The sequence below is a fragment of the Pongo abelii genome, chromosome 2 (genome assembly GCF_028885655.2).
Source record: "Pongo abelii isolate AG06213 chromosome 2, NHGRI_mPonAbe1-v2.0_pri, whole genome shotgun sequence".
Classification (NCBI taxonomy): domain Eukaryota; kingdom Metazoa; phylum Chordata; class Mammalia; order Primates; family Hominidae; genus Pongo; species Pongo abelii.
The window spans coordinates 177168040-177185311 of NC_085928.1; the positions used below are offsets into that span (position 1 = coordinate 177168040).

Here is a 17272-nt window from a genome sequence, read left to right on the forward strand (position 1 = left end):
AGTCAGGGTAAAGGTCCTGAAGCTAGAACTACCTTGAGTCCAAACAACAGCAAGCAGGCAATGGTGCTCAGAGCAGGGTGAGCTCAAGAAAGAGGGGCAAGTTATGAGGCCCTAGAGTTAGGCAGTGACCTGACCAAGTGAGCTTTGGTAGCGATTGGGAAAAAGTAGGCATTAGTTCTAATTGTAATGCAAGGCCAGTGGAGGAGTTTGCACCATGGTGGAATATGATCTTATCTTCATTTATAAAAGATAATTCTGTTTTATGAAGTGGAGATTTTGGATCAGTGTGAGAAGAATGAATCAGGCCAGGTGGGAGTGGTGGAGTTGGTTAGAAGAGCCAATATTTCACATGTATTTTAAAATAGAGTTAACGAGACTCACTGCAAAATGTATATGGGCCTGTGAAGAAAAAGAGGATTCAAAGGAAACTCCTAGAGTCTTTGGCCTGAGCAATTAGGTAAATAGTGTTGTCAATTATAAAATGGAGAAGACTAAAGGAAAAGCCAGTTTGCCAATGAAAATTTACGGTTCTGTTTTGGGTATGTCAGTACACTAATCTGGAGTTAAGTGTTAAGTGGTGATGTTTAAGGTGAAATTATGCATTAGAGGTTTGACAGAATCAGCTAGAGAGATTGTCAGTCTCTAAGAGGACAAAGACTCTTCCCTGAGCATAGCAACAGTCAGAGGCTGTACAAAAGGAGAAGAAATTTCAGACAACACTGAAAAGGAGCAGTCAGTGAAATAAAAGCAAAATAATGAGAGTGTGGTGTCCTTAAGAATATGTGAAGCACAATTTTAAGGACAACAGACTGGTCGACCACTTTAAATAATGCAGAGACCCTGACTAAGATGACCTCTGAGAAATATGAAGGCCATTGTTGACAAGATCATTGCAATCAAACAGTGGGAACAAGAGCCTAATTTGAATGGGTCAAATAGAACACAGCCAGTGAAAAAAATCAAAGTATGTATAGACTTTCTTTTGAGAAATTTTACTAATGAAGGGAGCAAAAATATTTGTGAGAGGAAAAACTAAAGATACTATTCAAAGAAATCTATTTTGCCGTGAAAGACATGACAGTATGCTGTCTCCTTACTAAGAGGGACTTTTTGGGTTAAGCAAGAGATTGGAATTCTGCCTCCTTTTCAAACAAGTTTTCCCAAATCTGTATTGGGTATTTTAAGAGGTATTCATTCCAAGAAATTACATATTTAACCTGAATTTAAACTTTGTACAGTTGGGATTCCATAAAGAAAACGGAAATACACTTTCATTCTTCTGAGGTAGCATTTATATTAACCGGTACAAAATGAAATAGAATAATTTCTCTAAATCTAATCAGAAACTGAAGTATTTTTACTTCTACATTCCAGAGAAGAAAATACCATACAATGAAAAATTGGTCATTTGATATGATTGTAGTCTATCATTCTTGTTTGTAGAGGAAGAAAATAAAATTCCATTTACTCAAAGAAGTCTCAGTGAGCCAGATACTTTAATTCATGAAAAGATGGGACATACTTTTTAGAAATATGAAAAAATAAATTGAGACTGCTTTTTTATTAACTTTATGTCAAAATTGTCTTTTACATAACAGCGTAATGAACTGTGTTTCACTAATACCAAGTAAATGTGTTTTTAATGATGTTATAATAAACCTAAAATCTTAAGAGGAGAGCAACGCTGTCAAAGAATAATTGTTTCCAACTTGGAAAATAAACCATTTACTCCTAGTGCAATGTTTATTTGCAGATAAATGGCTCGTTTTCACCTTGGCATGTATCTGATAGCAGGAAGAGGCACATCCTTGGTGAAAGTTCTATTATCATTATCACTTATTTTAATCACAAGCATATGTTGGATTTAGTTCCTCCTCCATAAAGAAGAAAATGGGTCCATTTCAAGGGCCAATAAAGGGGAATTTGTGTGAGACAGACTTGAGCTCCCATCAGAATCATCTGGCCCTGGATGTCAGACAAGTTGAGAAAAAGCACCTGCCACATCTGTAATGCCACTTCTGGAAGTCTCTTAGGACTCTCATAGAACGCTTTGCCTAGAGGGGAATTAGGTGTAAAATTTCACTTCAGAGCTTGTTAAATAGACCAGTCCTTGGAAATTAAGAAGTGTCTATGATGATAACTTAGAGAACAAAATCAGAATAAAGCTCCAGGCTATTCATGTCCACCAATGACTCTTTGAGGATAAAGTGAGAATTACACCCAAATTACATGTGAAAGAATGTCCTTGAAGAAGTCTAGTGGGAACACTACCCTGTTGGGTTGATGCTGGTTTGGGACTAGAGGTATGACCTGAATGGTTACCATACAGCCAGAGTGGTCCTGAATTTTCACCTTTCCCCTTTTATAAAATGAAAGCCTTTAATACTCTTTTTCCTTAATGTCCCTTTCCTCACATCCACCTTAATGCTTAGCACTCTGCCCTATAAACCCTCCTTTGAGTCCCTTCCCTGAGAATCTTTCAGAGGAGCCTATGGCATGCCAGACCCACTGCAATATTAAAAAAAAAAAAAAAAAAAAAAAACTGCCTTAAGTCGTAACCTTGGGCCTGATGAGGCCATGTTTCAATAACACAAATTACTCATCCTTCTCTCTTCCCCTTCCCTCACCATGACCTGACAACAATTGTTTGGAACTGAACCAACTCTGGGCCCTCCTTAGGCTACCACATTGCTTGGCTCAAAAACATGAACTAGAACAATCCAGCTTCTAGAATTAAATATAGAATTAAAAAACAAACTCAGGGGACTTAAATATCTGTCAGAGTAAAGCTGAGAGGAAGGATCCGAGATAGAGTTAGAGACCTGAATGAAACCAGATGAATGGCTCAGGAGTGAGCAAAAGGTAGAAATGAGCATAAGAAGCCAGCTAGTAGAAAAAGAAATAGAGCCAGTGAGCCAAGAAAAGCACCCACGATCATCAACAGCCATCCTTAAAAGCTGCCCCAGGTCCCAGAAACCCTTATTTCCCCTTGAGGCCAGCTCTTCCATGGTTCCTCTTCTGAGGTTTCTATACAATTTTACTTCTCACTACAATAACCCCCCTTTAAGTATCTTGAGTGGGTATCTGTACTTGAAGAAACAAATATCTAAATAGAAGTCAGTTAGAAATATAGACAGCTATCTAAATTTGGGTTATTTCCTGGAACAGTTTTAATGAATTGTGAAGAGGTTATCTTCTCTGTGTGGCTCTCTGGAGTCTGGTTTTACAGCAAAAGGATGTATATCCAATCACATATCTCAACAATCCTGTGACAACATAAATTCCAGGATATCAGCCTGGGAAGGGGGCCCAGAGACTTCCTAGGGCTTTAGGCCACAGATCCCAAACTGTTATGGTAGAATTCTTTCTTCTGTCTTATAAAGAATCCCTTTATATAAAATATATCCAGGCATTCATGCTTTTGTTCAGCAATTCAGTCTTTCTTCATGCTCCTTTCCCTAATCAGGAAACCGTAAGTGTCCCTAGAATTCACTTGGAAAGCAATTAATCTCTCATTTTACACACAGAGTCTAAAAGATTTAAATACTGCTTTACGGGAACAGAATAGTGAGGCTTTATCTCTGAGACCATCTGTAATTCCTGGCTCTACTGTACTAATATTTAACATTCCTATAAAATGTATTATTTTATATTTGTTCTCTATGTATTTTTGTGAAAATTTCCATCACAGGTTATAAAATACCCTAATATTGGAACACTCATTTGAAATAAACATGTTGTATCATACCATTTTTTTTACACAGTGCATTGAAAGTCTTTGCAAAAGCATATTGGATTGGGCCTTAGCCCAAAGACTGAGCTTTAAAGAGATGTGGAATGTGTTTTGAGAAGTCCTAAGGTGAAAACTTGAAGCTGAATAATGAGGAGGTCTCTGTTTGTATAACTAAAAGATGCTTTCGTAAAGACATAAAAAGACTAAAAAAGAGGAATTGATTATATAAGAAACTGGGTGATTTAAGTATAATAGCGTCTCTTAAATGTGACTTATTTAAATCTCCAAAGAATTGGTTTTACCACATAATTCAAACCACATTAATGGAAAATTCTTGTATACTGGAAACAAGTAGCTATTGATCAGTAATAAGGATAACAGTAGAGACTGTGACAAAGATGCCAGTTGCCTTCGGTATCCACTTTCCTCATCTTCTCTAGGAATATAATGCCAATTTTATTCTAAGAACCAATGTGTCCACTTAATCAACCACATTTTCAAATTCCCTTGCATCTAGACATAGCTAAGTTCTAGCCAATAAGATGCAAGAAGTGTTGTTTAAAGAAAGCTACCTCAGCTAGGAGATGTCCATTTTACTCTTCCCACTTCTTCCTTCTTGATGCCTGGAACTCATTGTGATGGCTAAAAAATAACCAACAAAACAAATTTACAGTGAGGTAATCTTGAAGGTTGAAATAACATAGTAGTAGTCCATGACTGTCTACTACCAGACTTAATTTCCTTACCAGAGAAATATACTTTTTAAATTTCACTGCTCTTTAGTGTTTCTTGGAATACACAATTAAAACAACACAAATCCTAACTTATCCAGTAGCCTAACCTACAAGGTATTCTTATAGGGCTATGACATAGAAGGTCAGAGGAGAAAGTAACTGTGGTAAATATTTTTAAAATAAAATGTGCATCTGCTCATTTCCTGCCTGCACCTCCAGAAGCTGCTTAAGAATACTCATCACTAGAATGAATAACAACAAAATGTTATCCTATAAAAATTTGACTATGTAAAAAAATGTGAAATTATATAACAATTTACTCTAAAAGACTTATTTCATATTTAAGTATATAAGGTTTAATTAATTATAAAATATGGATGAAGTCTATTTTCCCCCTGGAAATCTTTAAAAGCATTTGTAACTAGAATGTGTAGATATATATAATTTTTCTGGATAAAAATGTGAATATATATATATATATATTCTTCTGGATAGAAAGCAATACACATATTGATTCCTTCTGGCAGAAGTAAGAGCATATAGATAGTCTTTTCAGAACTATGTTTTCATAACTGTTACTATACATTTGAAGAAATAAAACCCATCAATCAATTCTTTTCATTTTAAACGTAACTGTCACCTTATGGAGAACATTAAAAATATCATCTCCTTTTGCTTAACTATAGTAGACATTTGCATTAAAATAGGAGGATCTTTATTTCTTTAGAGTTCATCTATGCCTGCTGGTTATTCCCCAGCTAAACTCATAATCCTGTTTGCAACATCATAATCATTTACCCAACAAACAATCATGGTGTCACTAACAAAGAATTATGTCTTTAGGTAGGGGATAAACTACAGGCACAGATGAACTCTGAGGAAATAAACATTGTTTTCATGCAAATGTGGCTAGTAATAAATAACCAGGGGTGAAAATTATGATGAAACAGAATATCCTATAATAATGTATTTTAGGAGGCATAAATAGTATATACGTTTTTAAAATTTCTCCTGTCTGAAAGAATGATGCACAAGGTGTTCATAAAATGCTGGTAAAATTTTAGTATTTAAAACAGCTTTGAATTTACACAGAATAGAAGAAAGCTATAAACAAATGGGACAATGTTTCAGAAATATTTTTTAAAAATTAATTTATATATCTAGCTTTTAACATAAACACCGGCTTTTTACATCATTCAATCTAATTATCCATCTCACTGCAAGCATTCTGTACTTTTATATTGAATGATTTTTGTGGATCACTTATGTCAACTTGCACCTAAATTCATTTATTTATCCAACATTAGTTTGTCTGTATATTCAAAGATTATAGCATAAGCTCATAAAAAGTGATGATAATAAGCATAGCAAAGCACTTTCCAGTTGCAAAAGTGTTTTTGAATTCATTACTTCATTCTATTTTCAACAACGTTCCTTTGAGCTAGGGAAAGTCAGTATCTTTTTCTCCATTTTATAATTAAGAAATACATTCATATTAGTCATTTTCCAGTTAGTAAGTAGTGTAATCTGATAATGTGAATATATACCCTGTTTTTCTCACTACATATATCATCTTCCTTTGGGAAAATGTAGGGACTGACAGGGCTTCTAAATTGGATGCTGCATGTTCACTTATTTATTCCTTCCCCTACTAATGACCTCCCATTCTGAGCGAGGCATCTGCTGGAGGCTGAGTTCTGTGGCAATCAATGTGAACATGATCTGTGCTCTGCTGAAATGTATCGTCTAGTTAAGAGGCATACCTTCAAAAATCACTTTTGTACATTAATAATTATAAGTTGTATGAAGCAAAAAGCAGGATGCAACGAGAAAGAATGAAGAAAAAAGGGACAAAAGGAATTAATTTGGATCGAGATTAGATAAATCCTCTTTGAGAAGATACATTTTGAGACTCAAGAGATGAGAAATAGCATGTGCCAAAACAAGGATAAGATGAGCATTGCTCAAGATCTTTTCAAAAACTGAATAAAGGGACAGAGAGAATTGCTTTTTTCTGAATCAAGATATTATTTGAAATAGCCGAGAAGCCATTTCATAACATTTATTTTTTTCAAGAAATATTTTCTGTGCACCTCACATATAATGCCCAGCATTAAGTGATCTTAAAGGTAACAGACACCACTGGTCTGTGTTATGTGACATACTCAGCGTACACGAGATATGAATTACTTCAATGGATATAAAACATACTAAAACTATTAAATAAAATTTAATGTTAATTTGTCTGCAGCATGTGCATGTCCAGAGCTGTAAAATTATAGAATTTCATATGACTATTACAGCACTAGACAAGTCTGAGTATAAACTACAAATTTCAACAAGCATGTAAAATCAGGTGGTCATTTATCCAATAGTGGTTAAAGGCACACTGTACTGACTCCACTATTAGTAATATGGCTGAGGTTCTTGTGGAATATCTGAACTCTCTCAGTTCCATAGTTAGAATCAGGCCTGTAGCAGCAATTTTAAGCATGAGCTTTAAAATGAGAGAACACATTGAAGCTGCTTCATGCAAAGGCTCTAATTTTACTTAGTTTTTATTTCCTCATTAGACTAATGGCAATGAAATTAAAGAACTTTCTACATCTGTGGTTATTGGAAGCAAATAAAGGCAGAAGGGGGTCTGGTCTACGCTGCCACAGAGGACCCTCATGTTTAATTTCAATGTCATATTGGAAGTCAAATGACAAATTTTTTATCTCAGATTTGTCCAGAGATGTACTGATGACAATTAATTATCAGCTTAATATTTATTTCAAAATTCTTATATTGTAAAAGATAGCAGCATCATATAAAATGATCTTCTGAGCTAGCTCACAAAAGACGCAAGCTATGGCTGAATACACAAGAGAAAACAGTAGTGGTCCAATCCTTCCCTAACAAGAATAGGACAACACCACATTCCTTTTATCTGAGAGAAGCACTGGTATAAATCACACCCAGAGGAACAATTTGTTTCTTCATTAGAAGGGAAAAGGAAGACGTCTTAGAGCAAAGGAGGGGAGAAAGAGTCATGAAACATTAAACCTGAGCAGATATGCTAAAATATGTACATATATTTTTTCTATGTTAAAAGACAAACAGTAATCCCCATTTTAACTATAGATACTAAAATTCAGAAAGCCAGTAGTGTCAGGACAAGATGCCAAAAGGGCTTTGGACACAAATGATGAAGATTCATTGGTGACTCACTGTTGTCTGTCTATGGGATTGTGACAGAGGACGTGTTAAGAGGGCAGTAAAAATTGTGGAGGAGTCATACTCTTTTAAAAATTATATCTTTTGCAACATTTTATTCTGATAATATTACTTGCTTTCTTGATTGCTTATTGTCCACGTTTGTTAATCAGTTTCAATAGAATGCATTTTTATATTAGAAGACATGGAAATGGCTATAGGTCTCTTCTTCATAATTTTCTATTCTGTCAGTAGACGATGTGCGTGAATTTAGTACAGTTTATTAATGCCACAGAAAAAGTATCAAAGGTAAATTTACACTGAACAACCATCAGTCTTGTATAAGAAGTTACTACCCAGACTCATAGAGAAGACAAAAGAATTTGAGTCTGGAGTCATGGCTACATTGTTGTCAGAGGGTGGCCAACTTTCAGGGATATTTTTCTGTTAAGTCAACAAACTCCATAAGGGGAAACTGTCCTAAAATGTCACAAAGCGATGACCACAAAATTATCATCCCATGTTTTCTCCTCTTTCTTAAGCCTCGAGTTATAAGATTATAAATAACCATGGACTCCCACCAATATCAAAATCTACAACTACTCAACACCAGCAAAATACTTCCCTTTGTCTTCTTTCTTTTGACTATCACAACAGTTCTTCAAACTGGCTGTATTGGGTTCTCCAGAGAAATAGAACAAATAAAATGTGTGTGTCTATACACATCTATATCTATAGATCTCTATCTATCTATCTATCTATCTACTTATCTATCAATTGATCTTTCTGTAGAAAAAGAGAGATTTTCAAGAATTGCCTCATGCAATTGTGGGATTAGCAAGTCTAAAATCCACAGGGCTGGCCTGCAGGCTGGAGACCCAGGGAAGATATGATACTGCAGCTCAAGACTGAAGTCACTCTGAAGAAAGAATTCCCTCTACCTTGGAGGATCTCAGCTATTTTATTTTTCTTAAGGCCTTTAAACTGATTTCACGAGGCCCACCCACATTATGTAAACTAATTTGCTTTACTCAATGTCTACTTATTTAAATGTTAATCTAATCTAAAAAATACTCGCACAGAAACATCTAGAATATAATTGACCTTTGAAAAACATAGGTTTGAACTGTGAGGGCCCACTTATACATGGATTTTCTTCTGCCTCTGTCACTCCCAAGACACAAAACTCATATCCTTTTTTTCTCGCCCTTCTTAGCCTGCTCAATATAAAGACAATGGTGAAGATTTTATAATAACCAATTTCTACATAATGAATATTAAATATATTTCCTCTCCCTTATGATTTTCTTAGTAACATTTTCTTTTCTCTGACTTACTTTATTGTAAGAATACAGTATATAATACATATAACATACAAAATATGTGTTGACTATTTATATTATAGGTAAGGCTTCCAGTCAACCATAGGCTATTAGTTACATTTGAGGGGAGTGAAAAGTAATACACAGATTTTTGGCTGTGCAAAGGGATGGTGCCCCAAGTCCCTGTGTTATTCATGAATCAATTATAAGGTCTGACAAAGTATATGGTGTATTAGTCTGTTCTCACGTTGCTAATAAAGACATATTCAAGACTGGGTAATTTATAAAGGAAAGAGGTTTAATCGACTCACAGTTCAGCATGGTGGGGGAGGCCTCAGGAAATCATGGTGAAAGGGGAAGCAAACACGTTCTTCTTCAAGTGGCAGCAGCAAAGAGAAGTCCTGAGCAAAAGGGGGGACAGCCCCTTATAAAACCATCAGATCACATGAGAACTCACTATCATGAGAACAACAGCATAGGGGTAACTGCCCCCATGATTCAATTACTTCCCACCAGGTCCCTCCCAGGACACCTGGAGATTATAGAAACTACAATTCAAGATGAGATCTGGATGGGGACACAGGCAACCCATATCATTTGGGTATTGTAGACCACTCACATTTCCACATAAAGCTAATCACTACATTGACCTTCTTAAAAAAAGATGCTTAGAGGTCTTTACTGTGTTTTGCTAGAGCAGAGTATGAAAAGTTTCACATCCATTTTATTTTTGGTCCTCTTTTTTTCTTTTATTGCAAACTTTTGAAGATACCAGAACTTCTATAGATGTCAAAAACCAGAAAATAAACAGTGTAATTATAGGTTCAGTTGATGATACTGACTAGTGTGAGTTGGCTGTGAAATGCACACTCTTGTTGATGACATAATTATTTAAAATATAATTGGACAATGAAATATAATCATGTTCTGCCCTACAGTAGGTTTTATAGACACAGTTATAACAGTTATTTCTTCAAATTCACCATATTTTACTAACATAATCTGCAATATAGATTAGTGGTTGACTTATATCATTGGAAGAGTAAGTCCTTGAACTTATAATTTTACTTTTATTAGTTTGTAGCCTTGAAACATCAAAGACATTAATAATCAAAATCTCCAGCACTTGGACAGGTAATCACTTGGTTACTTTTCTCAGTTGTTTGCTTTACTCTGGGTGCAAAATTGAAACAGTAATGAACAAATAATCTTTAAGTACTCTTTGACCATGGTAGTGTGATGACATGTTGCTTGTTGAGAAAATCTTCCTCCTCCTCATCCGTACTGCTCTCAGAAAGTGACAGCAAAGACTGAATTTTGGTATCTCTTCCAGAACAGCTGAAAATACATAACAAGATCAATACACAATATACAGAACCAGGTTTCAACTCTTCATTTATCTTCTGATCAATACTACATACGTTGGAGTTGCTGGAGGCAAGCAGATGTGAGGGGGCTGTAACAGACTGGGGCCATAATTTTCAATGTGCCCAATATACCAAGCCTCCTTTTAATGAGGAATTCTCATCATTCTCCCTCTCCCAAGAAATAAAGCCACAGTGGAATCAAGGAGAGACTTTATGGTCTCTGATTGTGTCTTTTGTTGATGATTCAGAGGCACTTTAGAAACCTGCAGAGCCTCAGGGTCATCATTAAGAACATTCATCATCACATTGGCTGTTTAATAGAATCCCAGTGAATAGACTGCCAGATAAATCACCTCTTTTGTGTACTGTAAATTAGGACTATGTAGATAGCCAGTCAAGATATGCTGAAGCAAAAATTAATGACAACATTTGTTTGTTATTTTATTTTGTTGCATTTTACTGGTGGCAGCAGGGGGCACCTTATTCTGTTAGTAAGGTCCCCTTATATTTTTAGCATTGAACGTCATTTTGTTTTATGAATGATGAGAATACTTGCAGGTGTAGTTTGTTTTTAATGATATATCTAAGGGAAGAAAATATCAATCTTATATTGATCCTTTAAACAAATATAAATGATAACAGAAATGCAAAAATCCAGGCTGAGTGCAGTGGCCTGAGTAGTCTCAGCTGTTTAAGTGGCTGAAGCAGGAGGATAGCCTGAGCCCAGGAGTTTGAGACCTGCCTAGGCAACATGTTGATACCCTGTCTTAAAAAATTTTTTTAAAAGAGAAAGAAATGCAAAAACCAAGAACAACAACTCAATGATTTCCTCCTCCAGAAAGAATAAGAAACTCTTGATTCCCTTTTTACTGCAGTATCAGATTTCAAATAAATTTCAATCAAAGAAATTTACAATACAAATAACTTATTTTATACTTATTTTAGTCTTTCTAGAGGAAATCCTGCTCCTTCTTCAAGGAATTGCAGTGTGTCAATAATAGACTGAAACAATAGACTACTTTTCTGAAACATTTACTAGTATAACCTACATTCCTTATAAGCTGATCTGACCATCCCTAAATGTATTTTATGTGAGGAAAGAATGATATGATACAAATTAAAATACATTATTGTTAATTATCTAGACTTGATTTCAAGAAAGAAACTTACTATTTGATTCTAAAAACCTTATTCACATTGGGTAGGATTCTATTAATACAAAGTATTGACATTTATTAGGTTAATTAATTCAAGTAAGGCAATTACTTTTCAATATAATAAGAAATGTGGAAGGATTATTACATTCCAAATATCTTTTCATTTTTATGATACATATTGTACATTAGAGAATGATCTCTTCACATTAAAGTAACAACTTTATAAGCCTTTTACTAAATCTTGATAATAGATCAGCAAAGGACCCAAACATTCTATAAAGAATGATCATATAAAGTACACACATGAGGATAATCTTTCTATATATAATAAAGATAACTAGTTGGAGCTTGTCAAAATTTTACTACATACTATATTAATATATAAACTGCAGGCTTAACTTACCTCAATTCCTCAACTCCACAGGGACCCCTCACATGTGAGGTCTTAAGGAAATCTGTGGAAGTCTGACTTATATTCAGTGATTGGCTGCTGAAATCTGGGAACTCTTCTGAGGTTAAGCTGTAAAGCTTTTCTGAAGTATCTGAAATATTTTATTTCATGCATTGTCAAAACATAAATTCAAGAAACAAATATACAGCATATGGCGCTGAATGTTTACCCGGAGTAAATTACAGGCAATACAAAGAAGGTCAGCATAGATTTTTAATTATTCCTCAATTTTCTAATGTTTGTGGGGTACGTTTGATTTGAGATTCCAAATTGGGGCATGGGTAGCAAGTCATTTTTATCATATTGATTTGTAAATATACATTACATTTACAACATGTGTCAAATGTCCTGAGACCTCATAAAATTTCAAAAAAAAAAAAATCAAGTGACCCCCTTTTAAAGCTGGAATATTTTGCAGCCACTCAACCTGTTGGACATTCTATTATCTTTTTTCTTATAAGAAATAAAAGCTTTACTCCCACACAGTCTAAGGGAAAGATTAGCCTTGGCAAAGTTGCTCTTTCTTTTTTGACTTCCTTGCTTTGTTTGAGTAGGTAATAACTGTTCATATTTGAAAGCAGAGAAGCCTTAAATTTTTCTTTTCATGAAGCTGGCTTATGATTTACCCTGGCTAAGGACAAATACTGCAAGTTAAATAAACAAAATCTTTAGGCAAATATATCTTCATATAAACTACCAAAAATTCAACTATGTAACTAAATATTATTGTGTATTAGAAAGGCTATAATGGCTTCTTTTTTCACTCCTGAAATTGTAATGAGTCATCTAACTTATACATAAAGTTATACTATGATGACTTTTGAAACTGTCAAAATTACTGGTTGCTATTCTTCCCTTCATTTTTTTTTTTTTGTTTGTTTTGAGACAGAATTTCTCTCTTGTTGCCCAGGCTGGAATGCAATGGTGTGATCTTGGCTCACTGCAACCTCTGCCTCCTGGGTTCAAATGATTCTCTTGCCTCAGCCTCCCGAGTAGCTGGGATTCCAGGCATGTGCCACCACACCCAGCTAATTTTGTATTTTTAGTAGAGACGGGGTTTCTCCATGTTGTCAGGCTGCTCTCGAACTCCTGACCTCGTGATCCTCCCACTTCGGCCTCCCAAAGCCCTTTACTTTTATGAGAGGACCAAATAAATATCCTCCTGGTCACAAGAACCAAACATCAACATACATGTGTTCTACAGTGGACTTAACTTTTATTTTATTATTTTATTTTTTTGGTGGTATCAACTTGACATTTTTGAGCAATAGAGATTTCCCTACTGAAAGTAAATCAGATTATTCCCACTGAAAAATAGACCTGAATAAATTTACACATGGAAGTGTCCCTAAAATTGTTCAGCCCAGTGACTTTGAAATCATGATGCATGGGTATATTCAATAAGCTTAGGATTTGGTTCCTGCTCCCACCATATCCTCAGCAATCAGGATTTTACCTGATCTAAATTTAGGGGCTCTATATAAGACTAATTTTGAAAAAGACAAAAGATTTTTAGTTAAAATTTTTTAAACCTCCTAATTACTTCCATCTTCACTTAGAGATCAGACAATTGGGGGCCCATGGAGAACTAATAACTTGCTGAAAGTCACACGGCCATATAGTGGAAGAGCTGAAACTAGAACTGATCTCTGGTAGCTCACCAATATTGTAAATCACTCTGTTCCAGAATCTAATTCTTTAGCTTTAAGCTATTATCTTCTCTCCTATTTTTCCATATGGTAAAAGAAGACCCAAGGCACCTTTGCATGCCCTAATGAAAGGGAATGCTCACACAAGAAAGCAGTAAATTCAGGATTTGGAATTGGTAGAATTATAGTACTAAAACCCAATAGCAACGCTTTGATCTAAAGAATACCACCAGGTGAGATCTCCAAACTCTATTACGCATTTGAGCTAATTGAATGAGCATAAAGCTAATTCAAGTTGTGCAAATAGAATGAGTCTATTTTTCTAGAACTATATATTCTCAAAATTATATTTCAGAATACCTGTAAAGTTAACAGGAACAAAGGTAATACCACTTGATTTGAGGTAACAGAAAAATCAAGGCAGAGAAAAATAAAACTGCTTATAACAACCCTATTGTAGGTTAGTGTTAAACTCAAAAGGTCAATTGTACAAAAATCTGTCTGCTAATTTTTCTAATACAGGACCAGGTAAGACAGGATTAACATTTATATTAGAAAATTTACAAGTGGCAAGTCAGTTGATTGTTGAGAAATAAATTGTAGTTAAACCTTTTCTATCCCTGGAGTAAGAAGACCTTCTCTGATCATTGAGGAATCTCTTTAAAAACAATAACAATTAGACTAAGGAGAAAAAAATGGATAAAATATAGAGTTCTAAGGTGCATTTCTAAACTGAAGTCATTTAAAACACATACATAAAACTATATTCCATAGATAAATAAGCACTTAAATAAATGAAATAAAACACTAAAGAAAGAAATATAAAAACTTCAAAGAACGAGAACCAATCAGAGAGGCTATTTCCCAATAAGGAACAAAAACAACAACTCTAAAAGACTCTCTAGAATAGCTACATATCTACATCCTAACATTAAAGACAGTGTGGGCTGGGCGCGGTGGCTCACGCCTGTAATCCCAGCACTTTGGGAGGCCGAGGCGGGCAGATCACAAGGTCAGGAGATCGAGACCATCCTGGCTAACACAGTGAAACCCTGTCTCTACTAAAAATACAAAAAATTAGCCAGGCATGGTAGCGGACCCGGGAGGTGGAGCTTGCAGTGAGCCGAGATCGCACCACTACACTCCAGCCTGGGTGACAGAGCCCTATTTCTAACTTATTTCTAACACTTCAGCCTCCTTAATTTTTATTCTTTCCATCTTCTCTCCCCTCTGCACTATGTCTTGTTTATTTCTCCTTTTCCTATTCTCTCCATGCTTGCATCCCTTTACCTTCACTCTGCCCACACCCTCCCCTTCTTAAGTGGTGATATGGTTTGGATTTGTGTCCCCACCCAAATCTCATGTCAAATTATAATCCCCAATGTTGGAGGAGTGGTCTGATGCATGGTGACATGATCATGGGAGAAGATTTCCTCCTTGCTGTTCTCGTGATAGAGAGTTCTCATGAGATCTGGTTGTTTAAAAGTATGTAGCACCTCTCACCCACCCCTTCATCCTGCTCTGGCCATGTGAAGATGTGCCTGCTTCTCCTTCTGCCATGATTATAAGTTTCCTGATGCCTCCCCCGCCATGCTTCCTGTACACTCTGCAGAACTGAGCCAATTAAACATCTTTTTTTTTTTTATAAGTTACCCAATCTCAGGTATTTCTTATAGCTGTGTGAGAACTGACTAATACAAGTGATCACAAAATAGATATGAAGTAAAGGTTTCAAATTATTTATGTGGCATTGTTATACAGTGGCAACACAAAGAAATGTGGGAGTAGCTTTGCCTGGGGTTGTGCCTTGCTTCTGCTATACATTTCGGGGAGACCATGGGCAATTACTGCATTGCCCAGAGCCTCAGTTATTGAATATGAAGAAAGGAAATTAAGAGTAGCATCTGCCCCATCTACTTCACCAAATAGCTGTTAAGATCAAATGGAGCAACATCACATATAAAAGCAACCAGTAATTATTATTACTGATTAAATGGTGTCATATTCCTTTTATTAACTTTTAAATATGTTTTCACTTCTATGTGCACCCAATTTGTTTTCTGCAATTCAAAGACACACTAAAGCAAAAAGACCGTCATTCTATCTCTTTGCAATTTGGCTGCCTTTTCAAGGGTTATCTAGTTAATTTGTGAACTATAAATCCTGATTAGATTAGCACTTTTACAGTTTAATACATTACTTAATGGTCAACCTGTGAACAGAGACTCCAGTTACTTAGAAAGCCACTGCCTCACTGTTTTATTTCACTGACAGTATGGCCTATTGTCTAGTATCTGGTGCATTTTTATTATTTCTTATATAAGAAAAAGTGCTTTCATCTATTTTACTTGGCTCAGTTAATTACCTGTGAAGTCATACAAACACAAGATTGTTGTGGGAACTTAAAGACCATGAAGATTCTCAAACCACAAATCAGAATTGAGTTTGAAACAAATAAATCATTTTTAACTATTGAAGAAGTAAATGCCTTAAAGTGCATTATTACTAATACTTTTTCACAATGCATATTTCCTAAATTTCTTCAGGCTACAGCAACATCCAAAAACTGACAAAGTGTCTTTATAAGTTATACCAATATGTTAAGCTCATTAAGGAAGTGGTTATAATGTTATTTATATAAAGCTATTTGTGGAAGGAATAGTAAGTAACATGAACTACAGCTAACTATAATCCTCAAAGCAGTACAGATGATAACTAGTTCTAGAATGGAAACAGCTTTTAGAGTTTATTAAAAATTGGGTTTACCAAGAACATCTTACTGTATGTAGGAAGTGATACAGAAGTACAGCAAGGAAGTGATACGGAAGTACAGCAGGGAAGTGCTGGATAGAGAAAAGCAGGTCCCTGGCTAAGGCTCCACACCACAGACTGAGGTGAGGACAGGCACTCCTGCTTTTGTGCACAAATGTTGCATTTTCCAAGATCACCCTGGCCCACCACACCCCCATCCTGGGCCTATAAAAACCTGAGACACTAGCAGGCAGACACACAGGTGGCCAGATGTCGAGAGGAGCACATCAGCAGAAGAAGGCACAAGTGGTTGGACAGCAAGAGGACGTCAAGGGGTCATGCTGGCAAAAGAGCACAGTGACAAAGACTCTGGCACACTGGCAGCCCATCAACCAGCGGGTTGAGGCGGAGTTTGGCTAGGGCAGTCGGAGGAGAGCTGGGGCTGCCGAGCAGCCCAACTGTAGGGGAAAACCATCTCCCTTCTCGCTTCCCCATCAGCGGAGATCTACTTCCACTCAATAAAACTTTGCACTCATTCTCAAAGACCACGTGTGATCCAATTCTTCTGGTATACCAAGGCAAGAAACCGGGATACAGAAAGTCCTCTGTCCTTGTGACAAGCTAGAGGGTCTAATTGAGCTGGTTAACACAAGCCACCTACAGAGGGTAAACTAAAAGATCACCCTGTAATACATGCCCACTGGGGTTTCAAGAGCTGTAAACATTCACCCCTAGACACTGCCATAAGATTGAAGCCTATCTGTATGCTCCCCTAGAGGTTAGAGCAGTGGGGCACTGAAGAAGCAAGCCACACCCTCATTGCATGCCCTGCAAGGGGGACTAGGGAACTTTTCCCATTTCAAATGGGAGCTCTGCTAGGATCCTGGAAGATGAGTGTGAATGAATGTGA

The 17272-nt window shown here is 36.0% G+C and overlaps 1 protein-coding gene across 3 annotated transcripts in view; it reads right to left on the minus strand.

The window, feature by feature from the left end:
• Window positions 1-4165: 4165 nt before the first annotated feature.
• Window positions 4166-17272, minus strand: part of ZBBX (zinc finger B-box domain containing) — a 141049-nt gene continuing 127942 nt past the window's right edge. For 2 of the 3 annotated variants that reach the window (XM_054552945.2, XM_054552944.2), the window contains 2 exons: window positions 11915-12053; window positions 10035-10325 (listed from right to left, as the gene is read on the minus strand). In XM_054552945.2, the coding sequence (XP_054408920.2) occupies window positions 10199-10325; window positions 11915-12053 (266 nt within the window). In that variant the 3' untranslated portion in view covers window positions 10035-10198. Of the gene's footprint in view, window positions 4376-10034; window positions 10326-11914; window positions 12054-17272 lie in introns of those variants that run through there. The other variant, XM_054552947.2, reaches the window with a different exon arrangement.